Here is a 27,175-nt window from a genome sequence, read left to right on the forward strand (position 1 = left end):
AGTTGTGCTTTCCTTGTAAAATGCCATGGCCAAAAATGGGCCCTGGAGCGAGAGAATAGTCCTGCAAGGACAAAGAGCCCTTTCCTCCTTTCCATTTCATGAGGTGGAAACACATGCGTGTTTTTTTCCCAATTGTCATGGCGCTGATCAAGTGCAACTTGTGGCTCTTTGCCTCTGTAGCATCGGTCCAAATCATGGGATCAGATCGCGATGTGTCGACTCTGTCGTCGCAGTGGTTTTGCAGCATCACAGTCCACTAATCTCAGTATCTATCTCTTTTCTACTTCCTCCTCTTCCTTAATTTGTTTCAAACCAGGAGTTACTTTTGCCTGAAAGAACAACAAGAACAGCAGAGGAATGTGACGTCCAATCCATCCTCGACCTAAATTTGGAGAAGAAGTAATGAGAGTCAACAACAATATAATCAAATGCCTCCGGATTCTTTCTTTCCCCCTCTTTTATTACACCATAGGAAATCTAGTTGGGCAACTAATGAGAGAGGTCTGACAGAATGCCTGCAATGAATGAATTAAATTCTTTCCTAAGGCTTGAACCTGAAGCTATTTGATAAAACATACACAAACACTCGTGTTACTCTCTGCGATCTGTGTCTCTCTAAATATAGTCAGAAAACATTATTCATTTATCATCAACCTATCCTTTATCTAAAGACAGTGATTTTCCTTCCTTGGGAAATGAGGAAACGCTTAAAGCATGCATATGGGTGGCAGAGAGATCCTATTCGACGTTCATATACGATTTCATGGTAAAAACTAGGAAAAGCTCCAGATTAAACTCACTGGCTCCGGAGTACGCATCGTCGTGATCAATCATGGAGGTAGCAAAGCAATTGCAGAGGACCACTTACAGCACTGGCCCAAGGAAAGTAAGCTAACAGCCATAAAGAGCCTCCAGACCTCCTCATACTTCTAGGAACTCCTCCTCCTCTTCAAAGTAAGAAAAACAATAATAATGATAATGATAATGATATTGTGTGCCTGCCTATCCACGATGAAAATCATAATTTAATCTGTTTTTAGGGAACACTGCAATGCAACAGTAAGGAGCAGGAGGTAATGAGGTGGTACTTGCGAGGTGTTTGAGTCGAGTTAGAGTGAGTTTGCCAAAAGCTTCTTTAGTAATTAGTTGAGCAGCATCAGCTGTCAGCCCTAGCAAGCTCGCTTGAGCCCCACCACAAGCACACTTTTGCTCCATTCAGTGGCTTTGATCGAGGAGAGAAGAGAAATAAAGAGCGCAATAGTCAGTGCTTGCTCTGCTCCTGCTCCTGCTCTTGTTCTTGCTAGCTCTTCTTCCATCTCCATGGCGGACAGAGAAAGCTCACAGCCGACGACGACGCTCAACTTCATGAAGGCGGGCACCGTCGACGCCTTCTCGGAGCTTCCGTTTCTCCGCGCGGCGGCGGCGGCGGTCCCGGGGCATGACGGTTCGTCGAGCCCGGGGGGAGCCGGCGTGCGGCTGTTCGGGATAGACTTCCCGGCCGGCGACGAGGCGTCGTCGCAGGAGGACAGCGCGGAACAGCCCGCGCCGCCGTCGTCTGCCGGGGACGCCGGCGGAGGGGCGGAGAGCGCGCGCAGGTTCGAGTGCCACTACTGCTGCCGCAAGTTCCCGACGTCGCAGGCGCTCGGCGGCCACCAGAACGCGCACAAGCGCGAGCGACAGCACGCGAAGCGCGCGCACCTCCACTCGGCCGCCATGGCGGCCGCCGCCGCGCACCATTTCCGCCAACACACCGCCGCCTCGGCCGCCTTCTTCCCCAGCGGCTACGGCTCCCAGCTGGCGTACCTCAACTTCCCGCCGGCCGCCCGCGGCAACCCCTGCGCCGCCCGCTTCCACCACCCGCCTTCGCCGCCACCTCCGCCGCTGCCCACCACGCACTACCCGTCTCCTCCGTGGACAGACAGCTCTCGCCTCCTCTACGGCACGGCGGCGACGACGGCGCCACTTCCGGGGCTTTGGAGAGTCCCGTTGCACGACTACCCCCAGCAGCCGCCCCTGCAGCCTCTCTTCGCTGCCGCTGAAGGAGGCACCATCGCCGGCGCTGGCCGTGGAGGCGGCGGCGGCCGTATCGGCTCTTCATCCTCCTCGTCTTCTTCCTTAGCTTCGCCGAGCGACTTCGATTTGAGTAATTCCAAGAACAGCTTGAGTTTGGATTTGCATTTGTAAGTCATTTCATTAATTAATTAACATGAATTGGATCATAACATAGACTTAATTACTTCTTAATCTGCAATTTCCCTTTCCTTCACATATATTAATTATTAGCTAACAAATTATTCTCATAGTATAATTAATTAAGAAAAAATTCACATTACAATCTTCAATAATTAAAAAAATAGAGTTATTTTTAAACATCAAAAAAATCTATCACTTAAATTAACAACTGCAGAAGTTCAGATACAGTGGTCCCGTATGTTTTCATCACACAAAATCTAATCTAACACCCAAATCTAATTTAGTTATATAAAGATATATATGAGTTTATATAATTCGTTTAATCTAATCTATGCATGATAATCAACTGAATATATATAGTACTTAATTAACAGTACTAATGTGTTAATCAGTATTTTTTACTACAATATAATATTTTAAAACTATATCTTATTCTGATTATTATAAACAAAATCATATGTTTATCTCTCATGTTCTTCATTTGAATATTGTTTAGGGACTAGCTTCTTGAGTTCTTCACTATACTTGCTAAGTCATCTTATGTGATAGCCAATTAATATTAATTATCAACAAATAAGTTGTCGCGAAAAGCTTGTTTGAGTTTATAAAGAGTTAAATGGTGAGAAGAAGCTTGGCGAGAGATTAATGAGAAACTATAAGTTGTTGCACATATATACTTATGATTGAGAAATACATTTTTCACATAATTGATGGAGAGTCGACTAGTTTTGATTTTGGATATCGATTTATAGCCGATACCAACCTTTTTGTAGAGCTAGCTCAACAATGTTCCATGTACAATTTTTTTCTCTCAAAGCATTTAATTCATTAGTAATTGCTTTATATCTAATAAGATAATTAAACTAAAGCATGGAAAATTATAATGGTACAATAGGAGTTTGGCTTCTAATGGGATGACAAGAATATGTAGCATCATCCATATATAAGAAAATTTTAGAGATTGTTGTCGATGTTGGAAGCTATAATCTACTTATAAGTAAAGCGATCGAAGCAAGGTTGCGAATATATTGGCGTCTTGTTATATAATTTACGAAACGAAATATCCATACAATTGATGAAAAATGTAGACAACTATTAGAAGGAGAAGTAGAGAGAAGCATAGTTTGTGCATCTCAACAAGATTCCAATTTTTCATTTTTAATCTTTTAAAACTAACAATATATAATTCTGAATATTTATATAGTTTTATCAAAATTTAAATTTCATTTTGAAAATTTATCATTTATTTATTTGTTTATGTTTCAAGAAGGAAACTTTTGTAAGCCTTGCACAAGGTTGCCAAAGCGTGTAGAATTATATTAATCCAACTCTTTTTGGTGCCTTCTTCAAAGTAAAACCAAAGGGAATGCGTCAACACCTAATCCTCAACGATATCCATCAATCGATCTCTTTCGAGACCTATATATTCTTGTCGAATCATCCACTTCGATGGAAGAAGCCATGGATGTCTCCTCTGATCGAGCCAAGTCTTGATGCCATAACCAGGCAGCAGTGTTCATTCTGGTCCAGTTCCTGGTATATCTCATCCTCACAAAATCATCCAGCATGTTTTCCTCCTCGCCGGTCAGATCCCTCGGCTTTAGGCGAATCCGATCGGCCAGCATTCGCGGGCTTTTCGCCCCATTCTCAGAAAATTTGCCATCCGGGGAAGAAGAATGAGCGGCTAGTGATGCACATATCATGAAACAAAATGTATCATTTTGCACAGAGTAAGCGTTTCCACTAGTTTAAGATACAAACAGTGCAATAAACTGCTTGTTTGAGCTATTACTTGTGAATGAGAAATTATGGAATCGAGTTGGAAGAACTTATCGATGATCAGAATCATATTCTGAACATTAGAAGGAAACACAACTGAGCTACGAATGAATGAGAAATGTGCATGTTCACCTGAATTATAGGCATTTTCTAAAGACAATCAGTGCGAGAAGCATCAGTGGAAGCAATGTAGATGTTCTGATCAAATACTACGGATGGTCAAGCCAACAAGTCAATGAATAATCTGGCGTGTGCGACCTCCTAGACGAGCTCGACGAGAAAGATGATGAGAACCTAAAATACACTTTAGGAAGATGTTAGACTGGTGCCGGTGAGTCCCGACAAGCCACTTTGACGCTCAAGTTAAAATTCTTCGGAATAGATGGAATGTAAACAGAAAAGAAGATAATGCTAGATGAGTTTTCAAAGTTGAACCTAAAATAAAGCTGCGTATTAGATTTTTTATAGCCCGCTCAAGGCATCTCTCCGTCGGACGGGATGATGCATTATAGAAACCTACAAGGGGACCAGATCCGATAATCGTTTCCTTTTGACCTTATGTGTAGAAAAAGAGATATCTGAGGGGACCAAGTCTGACAACTTCATAACCTCCTGTTATTCTTGGATCACCGTATGTCTGTGAGAATATTCACATTCCCTCTTTAATAGGTCCATATAAGACAGTGGTTTACAGGATGAGAACCAACTGAGGTGGCATGGCCAAGATGAGATGGCCAAGACCAAGATCGACTGAGACCGATGTAACCGCGAGGATTCCCGAGACTCAAGACCGAGACGGTCGAGACAAAGTAGTTGAGAGGATTCCTGAAGCCAAGATGGCTGAGACAGAGTCCGAGGCTGAAGTGACCGAGACAAAGTAGCTGAGGTAAGATGGCTGAGATAGGATTCGGAGCCGAGATAGCCGAAATTGAGACAGTCGAGATTGAGATGATCGAGACGAGATGGCCGAGATCGAGACGGCTCAAGACTGAGACGCTCGAAACGGAGACGGAGATGGCCGAGACGACCGAGACTGAGTACGGCTTTGGAGGCCCAAGTGAGGTCCAGGACTGAGCTCATGTTGAGTCCGAATTATGAGTCCAAGCCGGAGGTGACAACTATCTAGTGGAATCGTTTCTTTCGGGTTCATATTTTGTCGGGTTCACGAATCTTGACCTTCGCTTGACTCTTGACCTTTACCCTAGAGGGAGCCCTATTATCTACGGCACTTGCATAAGTAGACACATAGAAGCACAAACTGACTTAGTTATATCAAGTCTACAGCGAGAATGAAGCTTCGGTTACGAACTAAAAAACAGGTTTTAAATCTACTCACTGAGATGTTTCCGCGCCTAACCAGTGCTTGAGGAACTTTGCTAACATCCACGAAGTAGAATTTAACTCTGCAAATGTCAAAATTCAAGTTGGAATTGACCATCTTCTTTTTTATTCGATACATAATGTTCAATGGATCATGTAAATTAAGGTTTCCTCAATCCCAGGTGTAGCCCAAATTATTAAAAGTTGCAACTTGTGAAGTTTTAAATATCACTTGATGTGTAAGTTTCAACTCAATTTTCTAGGGTTCCTCTTGGCTGATGGAATCACACTGCTGTAGCTAGAAAATACTGCAATTGTTCAATCCAGAAACCATATCTATTGTATATAAAATAATAAAATAGGGTATTTTAAGTACCTTGGATGGTAGCAAAACACCCAAAAAAAAAGATGATTTGCATCAAGAACAGAGGAACTAGGTTATTCAGATTGAGATAGCTACTAAACCAATCAATGGCGACGATCTGAGAAAGCGCCTGCGAAGTCGCAAGGATCCGGTCGAGATCCTCCATCGTCGCGACGGCTTCCATCTCGATCGACGTCGGCCGCGACGCGCTTTGCCAAAAAGCTCCCGCCTTTACCCCGCCTCTCGACCACGCCCGTCTCCCGCGTCCCGGCCGCGAGGGATTGACGCCGCCCAGATGTTCACCGAGGAGAACCTCCGCCGCCGCTGAAAGGGAAGGTTCCTGTTTCACGGTGGCACATCTCTCGGCAGATGAGGCAGGAACTCGGGGCCAGGCCAAAGCCACCATCTTTAGGGCAAAAGGGCCGGATCGTGAGGGGGAAAGGTGGCGCCTTTAGGAAGGAGGACTGGAGAAGAGATCGAGCGGAAGCATATACGGAGATTGGAATGCCAGTTGGGAGATGAGGCGCCGGTGAACTGGTTGCGCGGATGAGTAGAACTAGGTGACTGGCCGCCACCGGCAACGTTGGTGCAGGAGAGGAGGGAATGAAGACGGAGATGTGGAGCCCAAAGGGAAACACCAAACACCTCTAAGAAGAATCGACTTTCAATATATAGAAAAATTATTGTCAAAATATATAAATTATTTTTTTAAATAAACAATAATAATCAATAACTTATGGATAAAGTATATAAATACTTTTATCCACGTATTCTCTAATATATCATCATATAATATTTATTAATTATTTTAAATATTTATATATTCTACCTAATTAAGATATTTATTATCTATGTATTTATGTATTTATTTATGCCATTTTAAATATATCTCATAAAATTTTCTCTTAACAAATACAATCTAAATTTTTTCTCTAATATTTTTATTTTTTAAATTATATTCATCTTTGATATATCCACATATCTATTTTAATATTCTTATCTTTATAATCTTTCATCAAATTCATATAAATTCATATATAACATATCATCTTATAAAATGTTTTTTTTTAATTTGAAAAGTATCATAATATTGTAAAAAATAAATAAATAAGACACTCTTCTATTTTAACTATCTATTTATATTTTATGTAAAATATTTCTATCTACTCCTTTCTTTTGCAAAAATAAACATAGATATTTAAAACTCTAAATCTTAAAAATAAATTTAATTAATGCTAAAATATATTATTTTTCTCTTTTTCATGGATAAAATTTTAATTAAAATTAATTGAGTGTTAAAATATATTATAATTAAAAAGTATATATATTAAAAGTCCTAAGAGATTTTTTTTTTTTACTTTTTATGCTCAACCAATTTTTATATCATTTCTTTTTCTTTCTTTGGGAGGGGATTAGAGGGATGAGAGCAAATTAGGAAGAAAGGACGTCAACAAGTGCATAGAATGACAGTAATTATGTTGCTTAAACAAACTCTTGAACCATAAAACCTACCAAAAGAGGCAATTATTCAACTTCAGGAGCTCTAATGGAGATCCACATCCACTGCGTGCCTCGCTTAACAAACTCCACTGGTTTTCTTGTTACGCTGCGCCAATGCCTTCCAATACGTAGTAATCTCTCTGATGCTCATGTTCAAGAGCTTCGGTTGCTCAGGTTTCTCCTGGACCTGGACGTGGGCGATCGCCGACGTTCGAGTCCACCGGTGGTCCAAGTCCAACAAGACCTTCTGGATGTCGATCACCAGGCGCTCAGCGAGGCTCCGGCTGAAGTCCTCCCTGATCACAACGCGAAGGACCGCAACATGCTGAGCGTCAGCCGGCATGGTGTAGGCCGGAAGAATCCACCCAAACCTCCTTAAGCTCTCTGAGACGTCGAAAACTGTGAACTTGCTCGAGTCCTTGAGCGAGAAGGCAACGAGGGGCACGCCGACATCCTTGGAGACGATATCGAACCGTCCTGTCGCCTCGATCCCGGCCTTCAGTACCTTCATATTCTCTGTGCAGTTTTCCATGATGTTCCTGTAACCCTGCCAAAGGAGGTTTGAGTACCTCAAACAACTGATGGGAACATAAATGATTGAAGTAAAGCATATTAGAGATACCTCAAAGCCCAAACGGATTAACTGGTAGTATTGGGCAATTATTTGACTGGATCCTGCAAGAACAAGATGACAAAGTTGTGTCTTGATTACATCATCTCTATCTCAGTTGTCAAATTGGCGAAAAAGGAAACAAGGAAGAACTAGGCTTGATCTATTATGATGTTGTACCTTTAGAGAAGTTGAGAGTGAAAGTAGGTTGGTCAGCCCCAAGATAATTTATATGGAAGATAAGCTCTTCAGGCAAATCCTCCTTGTTCCTCCACACAACCCATCCTACTCCCGCATAAACCAAACCATATTTGTGGCCACTGACATTTATGCTCTTAACCAGAGGTAGCCGGAAATCCCATTCCAACTCAGGGTAGAGGAAAGGCGCTATGAATCCACCACTAGCAGCATCGACATGTATCGGTACATCCCACCTGAGAAGGATGGATAAATTGGTCCTCAGCAAATAATCAAGTAAGCATTCATTCATTTCCACAGTAAGAATTCCATATGAACAGCAAGGTGATAGTTTTCTTGGGATCCTATATCAATTATTGAAATTGAATTTACTTACCCAGTTTCTTGGTTTTTAACTGTTAGGAGATCGTTAAGAGTCTTAACATCTTCAAACTCTCCAGTGAGAGTTGAACCCAAAATGGCAGCAACACAAATTGTATTCTCATCAACCATCTCCACTGCCTTGGCAGGGTCCATCACATAATAACCCTCTCTCAATTTCACTTCTTTTAACTCTACTTCAAAGTACCTGGCAAATTTCTCCCAACAAACCTAGATATAGCATATAAATCAATTAAATCATCAATAGAGGTTTGAAGATGGTTTATGGACACTCAGAATGAGCTAATCAAGTTACCTGAACATTTGCTCCAGTAACAATGTTGGGTTTGTCTGTAGGCTTCCCCTCAGCCTTCCTTTTGTTCTGCCACTTCCTCTTGAATGCAAGCCCTGCAAGCATGATAGCTTCTGAGGAACCCACTGTCCCAACTCCAATAGCTGTTTCATCATCCCCAATCGGGGCATTAAAAAGATGGGCTATCATGTTGACACAGCGGTTCTGGAGGAGATTTAGACACCCATTAATTGCCGAATCAGAGTTAAACAGATCAGTGTTACACACCACATACAAGCACTAACAGCATCCTTAATGACATAAAACCCCACTTAACTGTACCACTTGCAGAAAGCAATATATTGTTAGCACTGGATAGTAAGCTATTATTGAGCTAGTCAAATGATTATGGTTGAAATATAGATCCATAGAGAAAAAAGAACTAATAGTGACCTTTTATTTACTTAAATTTGTGGCACATACAGAATCCAACTAGGAAGAAAGATGATCAAACCATTTATTTTGGTTCACATAGTGCTCAAACGACATTGAACCACAACAGTATTTGGTTCTACAAACTTGCCATAAGAACTTCTGATCAAAATGCGCCTCTTTCTTTTTTTGGTCAGAGAACAAAATATTTTTTTGAATACAATAATCAGATGAAAGGTACCATTCACTAAGATAGCTCATCAACTCTATAGCAACATATCATACAAAAAGATGCCTCAACTCTCAACTAAAAGTATTTTGTCAGCTGTTATCTTTGCAAAAAGAGTAAAAGAAAACATCCTAAATTTTGTGAGGCATGTCGTCACAACTTCACTAATAACGAGTCTTGGAAGAAGGTCAAAACCAGTTTGTAACAGGGCAAAGTAATAGTATGCAGGTAGTAATGGTTAAGTAGTCCCCAAACATTGGTAACAGAACAAAACTGATGATTTTAAGATCCTGTTGAAGTCACTTTTTTTTTAAAAAAAAAATTGCATTTCAGTGATGATATGAAAATCAAAATAATTGTTTATTCTAAATCTGATGATTTAAGAATTTACTAGGAGCTATACTAAAACACAAATAAATTTTACAAAGACTGTTGAATAATAATATTGTTTTCTCATTAAAACTATATATTATTTTTCCGCAAGAAACTATAGTTTTGTATTTAACAATAGATAATATCATATGTGATCTACATTAGGTAATACAATTATAAAACTAATCTATGACTACTTATAAAATAGGCATAGTATAATCTAGAACTCAGAAATTTATTAATTGTTATAGTATTTTCTTAAATTAAGTTTCTAACAGAATCAATTTTAAAATTTGTGAGTACAGTCTCGCTTTTCTTTCTGAGAAACAAGAAAGAGCCTTTTTAACAGGGAGGAAAACAACCTTAAGTAATTCATATCTGCTGAACAAATTGCAATTAAGTGATAACTAGCCAAGGATTTAAAACTAGGCAAAGCATCAAAAGTCTTTTAAGACAACAAAAATAGCAGAAGATGACACACCTGGAGCTCAGTGGTGACTGGGTACTCATCCATGTCGACATAGTTCTTATTCACGGCGTCCATGATCAGCTTGTCGCACTCCGGCTCCATCCACGTCGTCACAAACGACGCCAGGTTCAGCCTCGGGTTTCCGTCCAGCATCAACTCATCGTTGATGATCTGATAAGCCGCCTCCTTCGGGATCGACTGCGGCGGCATCCTAAACCTGCGCCCAAACCAACACAAATCATCAAAACAAAAAAAAAAAAAAAAAAAAAAAGAAAGAAATACTACAAAATCTCAGTCCGCGATCCCCGCGCCACCGAACCCCACCGTTAAACATCCTGGCGAACGCATCGCGACGCGAACGTGCACTGGATCGACTCATCCAGTTTAACCGCCCCAACCTCCGAGATCGCCATGGCCTCCGCTTGGTTACCAGCTCAGATCGTGGGAGCGATCGAATAAATCGGAAAAAAGGAGATTCCAAAGAAAGGAGAAGAAACGAGAGAGACAGAAAGCCGTTGGAGTACCTGGGAAGCGACGCACGGACGTAACGCGAGGCGAAGGTCGAGTGAAGCGACTCGTCGGTCTGCAACTTGGCTGTGCTCACCGCCATCGTACTCTCACCGGTGTCGGTAACTGCGTCGTGGTCCTGGGGGGCCCGCCGGGTTCATCGTCCATTTCCCTGCCGTTTTAAAGGGAGGCGAGGGCTGGAGGTGGACGTCGGGGAGGTAATTGCACCGCGACGGTTGTGGCACGCCCGACGCGTGACAGAATCGCGTCGGATCTGCTTGCCATTTTATATTATTATTTTTTAAAATCACGTCATCCGTTTAAGTTATTAATAATTTTTAAAATCAAAATTTAAAATAGCATTCTGTAAATTCTCAAAAACAATTCAAAAAAATATGAATTTTATTTCGTAAAATATAAATAAATTTTAGAAAGATTTTGTAAATCCAAATTTGTATACTAATTTAATTCCTTACTTAATGGGCACCTCAATCATTAACGCCTACCAGTCTAAACTTGTCGAGTCTAATTGTTTTTTATTATTTGAATATTTAATTATTTTTTAAATTAGAAAAATAGGAACTTTAAAAGCTATATATATATATATATATATATATATATATATATATATATATATATATATATATATATATATATATATATATATATATATATATATATATATATATACGCCGTATATCGTCGCCGTTCGTCGCCGTATACCGTTGGCCACAATGGATGGAAGCGCAACTATATATTCCGGCCGGATTGTGGCCGGAAAACAGACGCTCTGTCGCGTTTCTGGCCGGATTTCGGCCGGATTCCGGCCACAATCCGGCTGGAATCCGGGCCCGGCCGGAGCGCCGGCGAGTTGGCCTTCCAACGCATCCGGTCCGGTGGCCGTTGGTGGCCGGACGACGGTGAACAGTGGCGGAGAAGCGGCGAACGTCGGAGGAGAAACCGGCGTCGCGGACGGGCGCGCAGGGGTTTGTCGCGCGGCAGAGCAAATTCCTATATATATATATATATATATATGTATATATAATTGCTACGCTGCGCGATGAAGTATATGCGACCGGTGCACGACACCCGTGACCCACCGTTGCTGCCATCACCCTCACCGCGATGTCCAGCCACCGCCGATCGCCACCTAGACCGTGATCGACACGACACTCGTCGGCGCTTCGACCGACACCGGATAGTGGTCGAAATTTGACGAATTTGGCTAGAAACAGTCGCCCTCCACTGCGTGGCCACTATCGATGACGATCGGGCAAGATTTCGGCTGAATCGCGGTCAGACGCCGGTCCTTCCTCGGCCGGTCTCCGACTGCGATTTGGTCAATGTTTGACCGCGATTTGGCCGAAAATGACACTGACACTGCCACTATCGACCCTGTTTCCGATCGAATTTCGACCACTATCCGACCGAAATTCGACGTTGGACTGAGCGTCGACGAGCGGTGCGTTGATCGCGCCCGAGGCGGCGACCGGCGATGGCCGGACGGCGCGACGGCGGCGGCGGCAGCGGCAGTGGATCACGGGTGTTACGCATGGGTCGCGGATTTCTCAACGCGCAACATAGCATTTCTCGCTATATATAAACACTATCAAAATAACAGTTTCATTAAACAATAGAACACTGTGTAATGATTGCACAACCTTAGCTAGCCTTATATTGGGCTTGGGCCTAGCCATGCTAGGCCCATTTGTCTAATACCACTTCCAGACTTGTCTTCTTTTCCTAATAGATCAAACACATCGACTTCATAATTCTATCTATACCAGCAGCAAATCTCAATCCTATAGATAAAGAAGAACTTACATGTAATTAAACTCCAAAAAATAAACAAAGATTAAGGATATATTTTAATAGAAACTCATCTCAAATACTCCTCTGATAATTAACCTAATCACATGACAACACAGGCATTGGGGTTCTCCTCAGCACTCTGCACATAGTAGTGGGTCATATGAGGGTTGTAAGTCTGGTAAAACTTTATCATCTCGGCAATCTGTTCCTTCTCCTTTTCCTTTTCCTTTTCCTTGTCCTTGTCCTTGTCTTTTCGCCTTCCTTCTTTTCCTCCTTCTTGGGTTCCTCCTTCTTCTTCTCCTCTTTCGCCGGCCCGACCGAGAGTAACTCGGCGTGCCAGGACTTCCTCAACTTGGCCACCACCTTGATTGGGTCGATCGTGCCCGTGATAGTCAACTTGTGGTCTTTCATGTCCATCGATATCGAATCTATCCCTGCAATTGAAATATAGATATATATGCTTTGTTTGCTAGCTAGATCTCTGCGTACTGAATCGCCAACAAATCAATTATTGTTTACCAGGAAGGCCGGAAACTGCTTTCATGGCCTTCTTCTTATCCTTCTCATCACGGACCTCCACCTTCAGCACTAATTTCTGCAAGATATCAAGAGAAGATCTAAGACAACACATACACACACACACACACAAAGGATTAGGAGCGAGGCGTGTAGAATTAAAGAGCTTAATTACCTTTGAATCTGCCATATCGAACTTGGATGAGAATAAGACGATGAGCTCATTAGATCTTCTGCCTAGATTATATAATCGAAGCCTCAGAGCTACAGGGAGTCAAAGTCTTTGTCAAGTTGTGGCGGCTTTGCTTGACTTCCTTGCAGCGACGAAGCTGCCTGATGGCTGAGTTAAGCGTTGGACTAATCTAGTGGCGAAGACCAAATCTAGCCGTCGACCGACGGGCTCCTGCGGGCGATGATCTGTCTCTGGCCGTCGATTCACCGGGCCCCGGTGGACACCGTTAGCATCGCACGTTATAAAGTATCATAAAGTGTAAATCTAATAATGAGCCCGAGCAACAGCTAGTGGAAGACGTAATCAATTTGCCTATGTTTATATTAGTCTAATTACTACTAATCATAATTACACTGTTATTAAAATTTTTATTTTTATTTTAAGCTAGACAGATCAATCTATTTAGATCTATTTTAAAATAAATTGATAAAATAATCTAACGAAAATAATCCAAATGGACGGTTCTGGGATCTTTTGTGTGACGTCGTCGTTTCATGAATGGGGCCCTGATGGATGCCGCTGTACCCAATTAGGAACGTCCACGTCATCAGTCGGGGGGGGAGGCCACAGCTGGGGTGTTTGTCTGAGTACATTACTTCAATCATGCCCAGCAAATTGCCACAAGACTACACATTTTTATTTAAACTAAATTTTGAGACAAAAAAATGAAGAAAAAATCGATGAATAATTAACTAGTGTTGCTTGACTAGTTATTTACAAGTTCCAGGTAAATAAACCTTCTATATGGCAAAAGAAATTTCCTCAACCTTACATGCTTCGAAATGCTCATGAAATTGCTGCAGAAACAGTACATATTTTGGAAGTATAATTAGCAGATCATGCTCAGCAGCTGGTTGCTTCTGCCATGGCCGGCACAGGCGGTGATGGAGCGATCGCTCCTCCGCCGCCTTCTCGCCGCAACGGTCCGAGGAGATCGAGGGTCCTAATCGGCTCCCTCAAGGCCATCTTCGCCTGCTTCATGCCAAACGACGAACTAAACCATCGGCTGCAGGCCGGTTACAGTGTTTGTAATTGAAGTCCATGTGAGATACTACGTCTTGCTAGCTGTTACCTACCTATCAATTGAGTCTTTGATTTCGTATTAATTGTGTGTTCAATTCGATCTATGATCGATGAGTCAGTGATGTAGATGCCATTGTTGAAGGGGTTATATAAAACTAAAAAGAATATATTTTGTGTGCACGTCTAAGGATATGCTGGATTCGTATTAATTGTGTCTCAATTTTATACTGCGTGGCCCTCGTCGTCCGAAAGACAAAGAGAGAGGCCAGGCACTGAAGATACGTACTGAGATTTAGCTACCTAATGCTTTTTAGTGGATTAATTAATCAGACAGTAGGATCCACACGCAGTGGACTTAGGTATATATATGTATACTTTTATTAATTAATAGCTTAGCTTATATATTCTATTCTCATCACATGAAAGCTCTGATAAATTAAATATTATTAATAAGAATTAATATTAGTTACTACACACGCAGCAAGGAACACAGCTTTAACGTAGAGTTAAAGTTTGATTAATTAAATTAGACCTCGTCAGTTGACAAAATGCATTGCTTGGAAATCAAAGTTTTCACGTTTCAGTCCAATTTCTACTAGAGAAATGAAAACTATAAGTGACATATTGGATGACGAGCTCCTGCTAACGTAGCTGTCAGTGAAGGGTCAACGTCAGCTATCTTAACTCATAATCGATCCTAGTTATTTTAATCCTTCCATTTATTTCAATGAATATATATATATATATATAGCTCAAAATACTAGAACAGTTAAGTTTTTTTTTCTCAGAGAGAGAGAGAAGATCTTAACATATACTTTCCTTTTTTAACAAAAACATCTGTAAGAGTTGTTGTTTTTATATAATATAAATATTCAGTTTTTTCGATAGACCAATTGTTCTTGATTATATATAAGTTTGATGGAGATGTCTATTTTTCTGAAGAAAAAAAAATAAAAAGAAATGGACCCACACGTCGTTTTTGCTGAACTGTGTAGTTTATCAAGAAACTTATTAAATTCGAAATATCGAAAACTGAAACATCGAAATTAAAATCCTCTTTTTTCCTGATTCTCTTTTGGCCTTAAAGCTAGCTCTTAGATCTCTTAAAACTCTTACAAGGACCTCTAGCTGCTACCTGCAACTTCACATCACAGCCATGCATAAAAAAAAGCTTTATGCAAACCACTTAAGATCAATATATAGAACTTGACATAATTGTACAGATTTACAGTAAACGATAGCTAACCGTATCCAACAAAAGAATCAAAGAAGACAGTGAGTGGCATGTATAGTTTGCTAGCACTCATTTAATTTTCACCTTCAATGAATCACTGGTCGCTGGTACTGCTACTGCTACTTGTGCTGTTGCTGTACCAGAGGTTTTTGACAAGTTGCAGAAGCAGACTGAGGAAGGAGATGGCGTCTCTGAACACTCTCTTCTTGATCTGGCCACGCCTTTGAACCTTGTTGCTTCTGTTGCTCATGTCTTCAATTTCTCTCTTGTGCCTCTGCAGAGATTGTGGATCGTGTTGTTTGGTTTTGCTCAAGGTTAATAGGCAATTTAAAAGTGGCAGCGACCCTCCAGAAGCAGGTAAAATAGCGCGTTTGTGGATATTGCTTGGAAGCAATACGCGTTACATAGTATGGAATAAATCGATTAGGGCTTTTTATGAGCTATAATAGAATTTTCCCCCCTTCTTTTTAATGTTTGAAAAGGATATATATATATATATATATCCTCGGCCGGCGGCCGGCGGTCCTTTCTTGATCGGTTTTCGGCCGCGATTTGGTCGAAAATCGGCCGTGATTTGACCAACAGTGGTCGCGTGCCACTGGCGACGGTTTCCGGCCGAATTCGGCCGGATTCCGACTACAATTCGGTCGGAATCCGGTGCCGGCCGGTGCGCCGGTGAGTTGGCCGTCGATCGGGTCCGATCCGGTGGCTGGCAGTGGCCGGACGGCGACGCGGCGGTGGGAACAGTGACTGGGGGTCGGGATGTCACGTACGGGTGGCGTAGGAAACCGTCGCGCAGCAGAGAAAATTGGTATATATATATATATATATTGTTAATCATTTGCTTGGTGCATCTTATATTACTCATGATTTTTAAATTTTAGTAATTAAATTTAATCTGTATTATTATAAATCAATACCTTTAAGATAGCTCATTTAATCTAAAATAAGGCGTTTACTTCTTCCTTGTGGTTTATCCATCTATCAGCATGCTCATTGCTAGGTGGAAGAAGTAGTATAATGGATTGAGAAAATTATTAAGACCCGTGCGAGTTAGGGAAAGATGAATAAATTTGATCGTTTCATTTTAATTGTTTGCTTGTTTACAAAAGATTAACACATAGCAGAAATAAATTACATAATAACAGAAATATACAAGCACAATATAAATCGGCGCCACTGTATAATACCAATATTTTATTTGATTCATCGCCTTTTAAGGTGGCTACTCCAAGACCTAATTCTAACGGTTTATCACCACTATATTTATCCTCAGATATATATCTTCCGGAGGCATGCAGATAAACCTCTTACAACTTATTTCTTACGAAACAACACAAAAACAAAGCAAAAATATAAATACAAATAAAAGTAACAATTTTAAATAAATATTTATTTTGAATGTTTCTGTTAAAGATTTAGATAATTTGTCTTATTTTTTGGTTTGTCCGGGTTTTTAGGTAACCGAGTCTTTTATTTTAATTGTTCACGTTGAGATGGTCTATTGTAAAAGCCTATTTATAGACTTATTTTTGGTATCAATCATAAGCTGATTTTTCCCTTAATCGTTCCTTTTCTCCTCTGTTTTTTTGTATCAGTGGTATCAAAGAGTTACGAGATCCTTCGACAGCTCCTGCACCAGCCCCGGATTTCTCCTCCCACACAGCCTTCTCGAGTTCTCCATCTCGCAACCGAGCACCGGTGACCATCGCACTAGGGTTTGCCCCAGACCTCCTCGCGGTTGGCTCTGCCTTGGCCAGGCGGCGCCGCTTCTCTCGTCCAGCAGTCGCAGGTCTCCGCCATCAACACGCACGACTCGGTGTCCGACTCCTATTTGCCGCTGCCGCCACTGCAGGATCTGCAGACCGATCGGATCGAAGCAAACTATCACGCGTCGGCAAAGAGGCACAACACCTACTTCCTCTTGTTCCAACTACAAGCATTGCTAACATTACAGAATTGATTTGCTGATCTGAGAAGCAATCTCTTCAGCATCCCCTTGTGCGGAATCAAAAACATTTTTTTTCACCACCGACGTACTGCTCCCCTGCTGCGACGGGGTGCAGTTCTACCAGGCATCTCAGAACGAGAGTGCTAACACTGCAGATTCTTGCTCCCCTGCGGAAACATCCGGGTTGTTTTTTTTCCTTCAGCATCGCGAATCAGAGCTCGGAGGCGATCGCCAGCAAGTAGACGCAAGGAATCGCAACGCCGGTGCCAGGTATCAGAATTATCTCCTTCAATGGCATCCGAAAGTAATTTTGTGCAACCTGCAATTCCACGCTTTGATGGTCACTATGACCATTGGAGCATGCTCATGGAAAATTTCTTAAGGTCCAAAGAATATTGAACGGTCGTGATTTCTGGAGCAGCAAAATCAAAAGAAGATGCTGCGCTAACAGAAAAGCAATTGAAAGATCTTAAAGCAAAGAATTATCTCTTCCAAGCTATAGATCGCTCAATCTTGGAAACCATTCTCTGCAAGGATACTGCAAAAGATATCTTGTAATACCCGAAATTTCCTTCGATAATTTCTGGATATTTATGTATATGATAGAATTATTTATGATAAGAAGGAATAAATATTTAGGCAAAAAGGAATGGCCTAAAATGTTTCTTTAATGGGTTAAATTATGAAGGCTTTGCTATAAAAAGAAAAGAGAAAAAGAAAAGAAATGTGGAGGTGCCAGGGATTGACCCTTGGACCTCCAATATGTAGCAAGCCAAGTTAACCATATGAGATAGTAGTGTATTCTTGTTAAAGGAATGAGGGCAATGCTTGTTAAAGCTAAAGGGTTATGGATTTTCATTTGAAACAAACGGAGAGGCAGTAGTGGGTCTAGGACGTGGGAAGATGGGTTCGTAACTGCCGACTCTTTTCTCTTTATAAACCCTTCCCCTCGCCCAGAATAGCTTTTCCTTCGTCTCTGTTCTCTTCTTCTTTGGCCGCCGAAGGCATTCTGTTCTCTTCCCTGTCCGAAGGTGCCGAAGGTCCCCGTTGCAAGGAAGGAAGAAAGGAGAGGCCTTGTCGATTGGTATAAACCGTAGGAACTCGAGAACTAGGTAAGTATCCCCTCGCCTGCAATATAATGGTTACGCTGATAGTTTTCTATAGGTAAATCATGCTATGTTTATGGTTACGATGATAGTTTTCCTGGAAATCATGCCATGTTAAGATGTTTTTCGGTTTAAAAGGTTACTGCTGTAGACAAATCATGCTGTTCTTCGTTTAAAAATGTTACTGCTGTAGATAAATTATGCTTGGTTTATAGATTCTTCGTTAAAAGGGTTAAAGCATGTTTAGAGTGTAAACACTAGTTACCAATGATCTGTATTCATGATGACTCGTTGTTAGAAATAACCATGTTCTAGGGTTAGAGAAAATAAATGGTTGAACAGAACTTAGAAACCGAGAAACCGAGAGCAGAAACCCTGGTAATCGACTCGTTGGTCGATTACCAGAGGGTGTAATCGATCGCCCGATCGATTACACGCTTTAACGAGGAATGAAATCGCGACTCTTAATCGATCACCCGATCGATTAAGAGGCCGTAATCGATCGGCTGATCGATTACGAGGCTGTAATCGATCGGTTGATCGATTACCAAGCCTACTGTGGACGCGTTAATGAGGAAATCGATCTTCTGATCGATTAGGCCCCTGTAATCGATCGGTTGATCGATTACAGAGGCCACTGTGATGAAAAGATTTTAACAGAATCGACCCTTGGATCGATTTAAAACTATCAATTGATCTTCTGATCGATGATAGGGACATAGGTCCTCTGGTTTGGTCAGTTTAAGGTTAATAAAGCTAAATCTTATGAAGAAAGTGCAACCAAACCTAAATTAAGGTTTAAATGTGATTAAGCATATGATTTATGAATCACCTTATGACGAATTCATGTAATGTATGACATGAATGTTCACTATGAATGAAAGAAAGATGTTATGGAACATTCATGTTATGATGGAAAAAGGAAAAGTATAAAAAGTATTTTACTTTAAATGAATGGCTTGTACCGGAACCCGAAAGGGATCCAAGGGATGGGCTCCAAAAGTTGCCCCTAGGTTGAAGGACATCTGAGAAGACCTAGTAACCGTGTAGTCGGGATTAGCTACCTCGTACTACTTGGTATGTATGCGCGCAAAAGAAATGAATGGGTACAAGCCAGGGATCCCCAAAGATGATGATGATTATGTTTATCTATTAAGATAATATTTTTCAAAAAGGCAAAATGATTTCTATGTTCATGTATATGATGTAAATGTCAAATGACTGATTTATGCCTGTTTAGGAAATGTTGACATGCTTGTATGCTTTAAGGTTATGTTTTATGTACGATGGATTTTGTGAGTAGGAAAGGAACTTACTAAGCTTTATGCTTATAGATACCTTCCTTATATTGCAGATCCAGTTAACAGGTACTGAACAAATGGGAGGCAGCAGGACAGGGCGGTGAAGATGTGTGTGGTGGTGACTTGACCAAGCCTCGGCCATGCACTTTATTTTATATATGCATGTTAAATGTCTTAAATATTATGTTAGTAATTTAATTATCATGTTTAGAACTTTGTAATCTAGAATTGCCATGCAACCTAGGTTAGTTTTAGTTTTATTATTCTGTTATCATATATGAACTCTGTTGTAATTAGTGTTAATGTTTCCGCTGCAAAGTTTAGTTTTAGTTGTTCGTATATGATAGTTGAATGAATGTAATGAAATGAATAGTAGAACTGTAGCGTCCGTCAAGGGCCCACGTAAGGGCGGGCGTTACATCAAAGCCTTTACTGCTTTCAAAAATTATAAAGTACTTGTCGAGAAAGAAATTAGCAATTCGATTAAAGTTCTGCGTACAGATCGTGGTGGAGAATATAACTCACATGAATTTGTAAATTTTTATGAGAATCATGGAATCAGAAGACAACTTACAGCTGCTTACACACCCCAACAGAATGGTATATGTGAAAGGAAGAACCGCGCTATTATGAATATGGTGCGAAGCCTTCTGACGACAAGTGGTATTCCTAAAAATTTTTGGCCAGAAGCACTTAATTGGAGTATCCATATATTGAATAGAAGTCCCACATTATCTGTTCAAAATATGACACCAGAGGAAGCTTGGAGTGGAAGAAAACCAATGGTTGATCATTTTCGGATTTTCAGATGTATTGCTTATGCTCATATTCCAGATGAAAGGATAAAGAAGTTAGACAACAAAGGTGAAAAATGTATTTTTCTTGGTATAAGTAATACATCAAAAGCTTATAGATTATATAATCATTGCACTAAAAAAATCATTATAAGTCGTGATATTATTTTTGATGAAAAAGACAATTGGCCATGGAATTAAAATGGTGTTAAAAGAATTATCCCAGCAGATCTTGATGATGATGAGAAAGTACAACAATCTATGAAGGATAAGTAACAAATCCCAGTAGATCTTGATGATGATGAGAAAGTACAACAACCTATGGAGGATAAGCAACATGAGGAAGTCTCTCAAAATACTCCTATAACAGATCAAAGTTCAATGGAAGTAGAATCGCAAAGGCCACAACGTGTTCGAAGAAGACCATCATGGATGTCTAATTATGAGGTGACTGAAATTGATCAAGGTGATGATCCTCTTACACATTTTGCTTTATTTTCATATTGTGATCCTACAATCTTTGAAAGTGCCGTCAAAGATGCAAAATGGCGTAAGGCGATGGATGATGAAATTGAAGCCATTGAAAGAAATGATACTTGGGAGCTGATTGATCTTCCGAAAGGACACAAAACCATTGGTGTAAAGTGGGTCTTCAAAACAAAGATAAAAGAAAATAGTGAAGTTGACAAGTATAAGGCGCGTCTAGTAGCTAAGGGATATAAGCAAGAGTATGGAATTGATTATACAGAAGTTTTTGTTCCTGTTGCAAGACATGACACAATCAGATTGGTGGTTGCATTGGCGGCACAGAACTCGTGGCCTATTTACCAACTAGATGTCAAATCAACATTCTTGCATGGAAACTTGGAGAAATATGTATTTGTAGAACAACCTCTTGGTTATATTAAGATCGGAAATGAGCATAAAGTATATAAATTAAAGAAAGCTCTCTATGGATTAAAACAAGCCCCACGAGCTTGGTATAGTCGCATTGAGTCATATTTCTTCAAAGAAGGCTTTCACAAATGTCCATATGAACATACACTCTTTATTAAAGTTGGAGATAAGGGAAAATTGCTCATTGTCTGCTTATATGTAGACGATCTCATATTTACTGGAACTGATGATATCTTGTTTCAGGAATTCAAGAAATCTATGATGGTTGAATTTGAAATGTCTGATCTTGGAATGATGCATTACTTCCTTGGCATGGAAGTAGTGCAATCAACTAATGGAATCTTTATTTCTCAAAAGAAGTATGTGCAAGAAATTTTGAACAGGTTTCAAATGAAGGATTGCAATCCTGTAAGCACTCCAACTGAGTTCGGCTTGAAGCTAAACAAGGATCATGAAGGGAAGAAGGTGGACAGTACAATTTATAAGCAAATTGTTGGCAGCTTGATGTATTTAACTGCAACAAGGCCAGAAATAATGTATCCTGTGAGTTTAATAAGTAGATACATGGAAAATCTAACAGAAATACATTTGTTAGCTGCTAAGAGAATCCTTCGCTACTTACAAGGAACTAAAGATTTTGGATTATTCTACAAGAAGGGTGAAAAATCAGAGTTGTTTGGGTTTACTGATAGTGATTATGCAGGAGATCAAGATGATAGAAAGAGCACTTCAGGCTATGTATTTATGTTGGGCACAGGGGCTGTATCATGGTCTTCCAAGAAGCAACCAATTGTCTCCTTGTCAACTACAGAAGCTGAATTTATTGCTGCAACTGCTTGTGCTTGTCAAGCTATCTGGTTGAGAAAAATTCTTGAAGAGCTTCAGTTCAAACAAGTTGAAGCAACTACAATTTTTTGTGATAACAGTTCAGCAATCAAACTCTCTAAAAATCCTGTGCTACACGGCAGAAGCAAACATATCGATGTGAAGTATTATTTTTTAAGAGATCTCAGCAATGATGGAACAATCAGACTGGTTTATTGCCGAAGTGAAGATCAAGTTGCAGATATACAGACCAAGCCTCTCAAGTTAGCTACATTTGTGAGGTTACGTGGTCTACTTGGAGTTTATTCACGTGTTGCTGTTGTTTTCTCTTAAATTGATTTCTGTCGACTTCAGTTTAAGGGAGGGTATTAAAGATTTAGATAATTTGTATTCTTGTTTTTTGGTTTGTCCGGGTTTTTAGGTAACCGAGTCTTTTATTTTAATTGTTCACGTTGAGATGGTCTATTGTAAAAGCCTATTTATAGGCTTATTTTTGGTATCAATCATAAGCTGGTTTTTCCCTTAATCGTTCCTTTTCTCCTCTATTTTTCTGTATCAGTTTCTTTGTCGCTTTGGATTGCCTCTTATAGAGTTACTTTCGGGTTGAAAATCGCAATCAATTGCTAGACTTCAACAATCAATTAATGCTTTGTGAATTCGACTGTTACTCTGACCTACAGTTTAACTACTCAATTTTACCTTAACAATCGATTAGTAAACACTAACAATCGATTGTAGTTGACTTCAACAATCAATTAATGCTTTGTGAATTCGACTGTTACTGTTAACCTACAGTTTAACTACTCAATTTTACCTTAACAATCGATTAGTAAACATTAACCAATTGAGTTGGTAGTTGATTACTGTACCTGCCAATCGATTACTACTTCTTGACAATCAATTGCTACATCTATTTTAGTCTTTTTAAGGCTAAATTCTTATCTAGCCTAGTATTCAATTGATCTCAAGCTACTAGAATTTTTTGTTATCCAACATCCGATCAACCTTGATCTATCGAGACTTCGTTATTACATAATATTCGATCACTTTTAACTTGCCAAGACTTCATCCGTATGTCAAGTGTTCGATCATTCATAGTCGCAACTAGGACTTTCTACCCTCGATCCACCTGACCTACTAGGACTTCCTGCCCCTCGGTTCATCCGACCTACTAGGACTTCCTGCCTAGTTGTAACTAGGACTTTCTGCCTGGTGTCTGGTCTTCTTGATTCAGACACGGGAGCACCCACTTCCTTTGTTTAAGGTTCAACCCACATGGTTAGATCTGGATCATAACTCTTCTGGCGGTTAGTCTGGTGAAGAGCGGCTTCACTCTGAGACCAATTGTTAAAACTGATGGAATCAAAATATCTCCACAATGGCATGATATTATCTACTTTGGACCTAAGCCCTCATGATTTTGTTCTTGGGCTCAATCCAAAAGCCTCATTCCAATGGAGATATCTTTCATCCTTTTTAACCCATAATTTTTTTCATGTGTTTTAGATGTGAGACTATGTTTGCACCCTTGCAACCCAACAGAAGATGTGTCCTTTGGAGTTGTGATGATTGAGTCGATGAAGAAGTTGAGGAGACTATGTCCTTTGAAATCGTTGTAGCCGAGTCGATAAAAGAGTGGAGGAGGCTTTGTCCTCTAGAGTGATATGGTGGCCGAGTCGACGAAGGAGTCAAGGAGATTGTGTCCTCTGGAGTCGAGGTGGTTGAATCGTTGAAAGAGTCGAAGAGGCTGTGTCCTCTGGAGTCGGGACGATTGAATCGATGAAGGAGTCGAGGAGGCTCTGTTCTCTGGAGTTGGGGTGGCCGAGTTGATGAAGAAGTGACCAAAATATCTCCAAACGAGTTGATGAGATCGAGATTGACTATTGGACCTTCATTGAGTCTCAACATAAGGAGGCTAAGTGCCAACTTTGACTTTGCATTCGCTATTTTAACTTTTGCAATTTACTGCCACCGTTGATATTACATACGCTATTTTAAATTTCTGCAACCGTTGATTTTACATACGCTATTTTAACTTCTGCGATTTACTGCCATCGTCGACTTTACATACGTATATTGGTCATCTACAGTTTAATTATTATCCGTAAATTTCATCGACTTACATACACTATATTATCATCTGTTGTATTATTATACACAGATCTTGTTGACATACGCTATATTGGTCATCTATAGTTTAATTATTATCCATAGATTTCGTCGACTTACATATGCTATATTATCATCTATTGTATTATTATACGCAGATCTCGTTGACATACGCTATATTAGTCACCTACAGTTTAATTATTATTCGCAGTTTTCATTGACATTAACATATATATATACGTACCCTATATAGAATCTGATCTTAGCCTATATTCGTCTATCTTAGCACTAGCTATCTTAGCCTTTCCTATCTTCGCCCACCTGAAGACGCCAACCTGAAGATGCCCATTCATCGAAGATGCCAAGTCGATAGGTAGGATATGCAAAGGTATGTATTTGACGTGAGATAGCCAAGTATTACGACCATAGGCTAAAATAGCAAGTACTAAAGTTGTTGATTTACACCAGTTTGACTGTTGATTTGACTCTGCTATGTATTTCCTCTTCTTATCGTATTATAACCGTATTATATGGATTTATAGAATTGTAAACGAATTTATAGATAGATTAAAATTATATTTGTTATGTAATTAGAGATTAGAGATAGAATATGTATTAAAATTAATTTTATTTTATTAAATTTAAAAAATATAAATTACTTTTTAATTTATTTTTAAAATTAAAGATGAATATTTCTATCTCAAAATTAATTTTGGGAGACGGAATATTTCATCTCGAATATTCTCTAGAGTCAGACGTTTTCGGAGATCGATTTTTTTTTTTTTATCTATGAAGTCCGATTTTCTTATGGTGTTAAGTGCATGAAGTCCAATCAAAGTTTTCCATGGAGAAGAAAAAGAAATAGAAAACCTTAAAAAAAAACTGATTAATTTAACAATATAATAAATAGAAGTGACAGTTAGGGTCAACGTCAGGTATCTTCGTTCATAATCGATCCTAGTTTTTTAATGCTTCGATTTATTTCAATGAATATATACCTCAAAAAACTTAAAAAAATTTGTCCAATGACCAAGAGAACAGTTGGGTTTTTTTTTTTTTTTTTCGAGAGAAGACCTTAACATATACTTTCGTTTTTTTAAAAAATATCTTTAAGAATTTTTTTTTTTATAATTCAAACATCAGTTCCCTGACTGTGTAGTTTATATATAAGGAGATGTTTATTTTTCTGAAAAAAAATTTAAAAAAATGGACCCACACGTCGTTTTTGCTGAACTGTGTAGTTTATCGAGAAACTTATTAAATTCGAAATATCGAAAACTGAAACATCGAAATTAAAATCGTCTTTTTTCTGATTCTCTTTTGGCCTTAAAGCTAGCTCTTAGATCTCTTAAAACTCTTACAAGGACCTCTAGCTGCTACCTGCAAGTTTTCACATCACAGCCATGCATAAAAAAAGCTTTGAGCAAACCACTTAAGATCAATATATAGAACTTGACATAATTGTACAGTTTTACAGTAAACGATAGCTAACCGTATCCAACAAAAGAATAAAAGAAGACACTGAGTGCCATGTATAGCTAGCACTCATTTAAGTTCACCTTCAATGAATCTCCAGATGATCTTTTTAATCCTCCATCATCCATCAGTACTGGTCACTGGTACTGCTGCTGCATGCTACTGCTGCTGCTGTTGCTGTACCAGAGGTTTTTGATAAGTTGCAGCAGCAGACTGAGGAAGGAGATGGCGTCTCTGAACACTCTCTTCTTGATCTGGCCCCGCCTTTGAACCTTGTTGCTTCTGTTGCTCATGTCTTGAATTTCTCTCTCGTGCCTCTGCAGAGATTCAGATTTTGCTCAAGATTAATGGGCAATTTAAAAGTGGCAGTGATCTTCCAGAAGTAGGTAAATAGCGCGTTTGTGGATAATTTCTAGGAAGCAATACGCGTTCCATAGTTTGGATTATTAGTGGCTTTTTTTTTTGAGGTATAATAGAAAATATTATTATTTAAACATCAATATATTTTTTTTTAGACATGAAGTAGGCGTTTTCTTCTTCCTTGTGGGTTAGGGTTATCCATCTATCAGCATCAGCTCATTGCCATGGGGAAGAAGTTGTATGATGGATTGAGAAAATTTGGAGGAAAAAAAAAGAAAAATTAATAACGTTGTTAAAATATTGGAGATTTTCAAAATGACTCTGATTATTAAAATGCTTTTAAATTCTTATTAATATTAAATTATATTTAAGCTTTTCGTTTTATTATTAAAATACTTTACCTAAAGTTTAAATATATATCCATTTTTCCCATTTAATTAAATTAGACCGAAGGTTTTAACGATAAATTAAATAAAAAAATTATAAATTTTGCAAAGAAAAACGCCCCTTTCACGAATGGTTTTTTTTTAAATGCCCCTCTAGAGTTTTAAAATTATCAAATTTTCATTTTTTTTGTCAAAATGTCTCTTTATTATTACTATTAAAATTAGCTTAGCTTATCCTGTTGAAATTTGGCATGATGGTGGATAAAATGGTCGTAACTTGATTTTAAAACCATATCGTGATCAAATTTTACAAACCTATTCGATCGATAATCATGTTCTTAGCTTCACGAGCATAAATTGATTTTACAAAATGGTCGCAAGCTGATATTTACATCGACTTGTTGGCAAATTTCAAAGACCGATTTGCATAGTAAATTGACGATTCCAAAATGTCTAAGGGGAATTTTGAAATAAAAACAATTATTTACAGGGATCGAAATAAAAGTTTTTCTCGGCTCTGTAGAAATA

The 27,175-nt window shown here is 39.5% G+C and overlaps 3 protein-coding genes across 5 annotated transcripts; 1 reads left to right on the plus strand and 2 right to left on the minus strand.

Moving 5' to 3' along the window:
• The first annotated feature begins 1,320 nt into the window (after nt 1-1,320).
• On the plus strand, nt 1,321-2,184 carry LOC141831368 (uncharacterized). The gene has a single exon (XM_074718725.1). It carries the CDS (start codon nt 1,321-1,323, stop codon nt 2,182-2,184), a length of 864 nt encoding a protein of 287 aa, XP_074574826.1.
• Nucleotides 2,185-7,104: 4,920 nt separating this feature from the next.
• On the minus strand, nt 7,105-10,728 carry LOC141831568 (glutamate decarboxylase 1-like). Of its 3 annotated transcripts, none has more exons than XM_074718950.1 (7): nt 10,643-10,728; nt 10,131-10,335; nt 8,641-8,841; nt 8,341-8,555; nt 7,947-8,200; nt 7,779-7,831; nt 7,105-7,703 (listed from the first exon to the last, which is right to left on the minus strand). In XM_074718950.1, the coding sequence occupies exons 1-7, from the start codon at nt 10,726-10,728 to the stop codon at nt 7,233-7,235; spliced, it is 1,485 nt and encodes a 494-aa protein (XP_074575051.1). In that variant the 3' UTR covers nt 7,105-7,232. The 3 variants fall into 3 exon arrangements, with proteins under 3 accessions (XP_074575051.1, XP_074575052.1, XP_074575053.1); XM_074718951.1 differs by lacking the exon at nt 10,643-10,728 and adding an exon at nt 10,443-10,512; XM_074718952.1 differs by lacking the exon at nt 10,643-10,728 and adding an exon at nt 10,404-10,481.
• A 1,497-nt stretch (nt 10,729-12,225) lies between these two features.
• LOC141831883 (heavy metal-associated isoprenylated plant protein 39-like) lies at nt 12,226-13,235 on the minus strand. The gene is given in 4 exon segments (XM_074719298.1): nt 12,226-12,686; nt 12,689-12,871; nt 12,957-13,032; nt 13,129-13,235. Coding segments are annotated over 4 exon segments (423 nt in total). The 5' UTR covers nt 13,144-13,235; the 3' UTR covers nt 12,226-12,537.
• Between the last annotated feature and the right edge of the window lie 13,940 nt (nt 13,236-27,175).

Source organism: Curcuma longa, chromosome 7 (assembly GCF_044706935.1).
Source record: "Curcuma longa cultivar G26 ecotype Majalengka, Jawa Barat chromosome 7, ITB_CL_G26_1.1, whole genome shotgun sequence".
NCBI classification, from domain to species: domain Eukaryota; kingdom Viridiplantae; phylum Streptophyta; class Magnoliopsida; order Zingiberales; family Zingiberaceae; genus Curcuma; species Curcuma longa.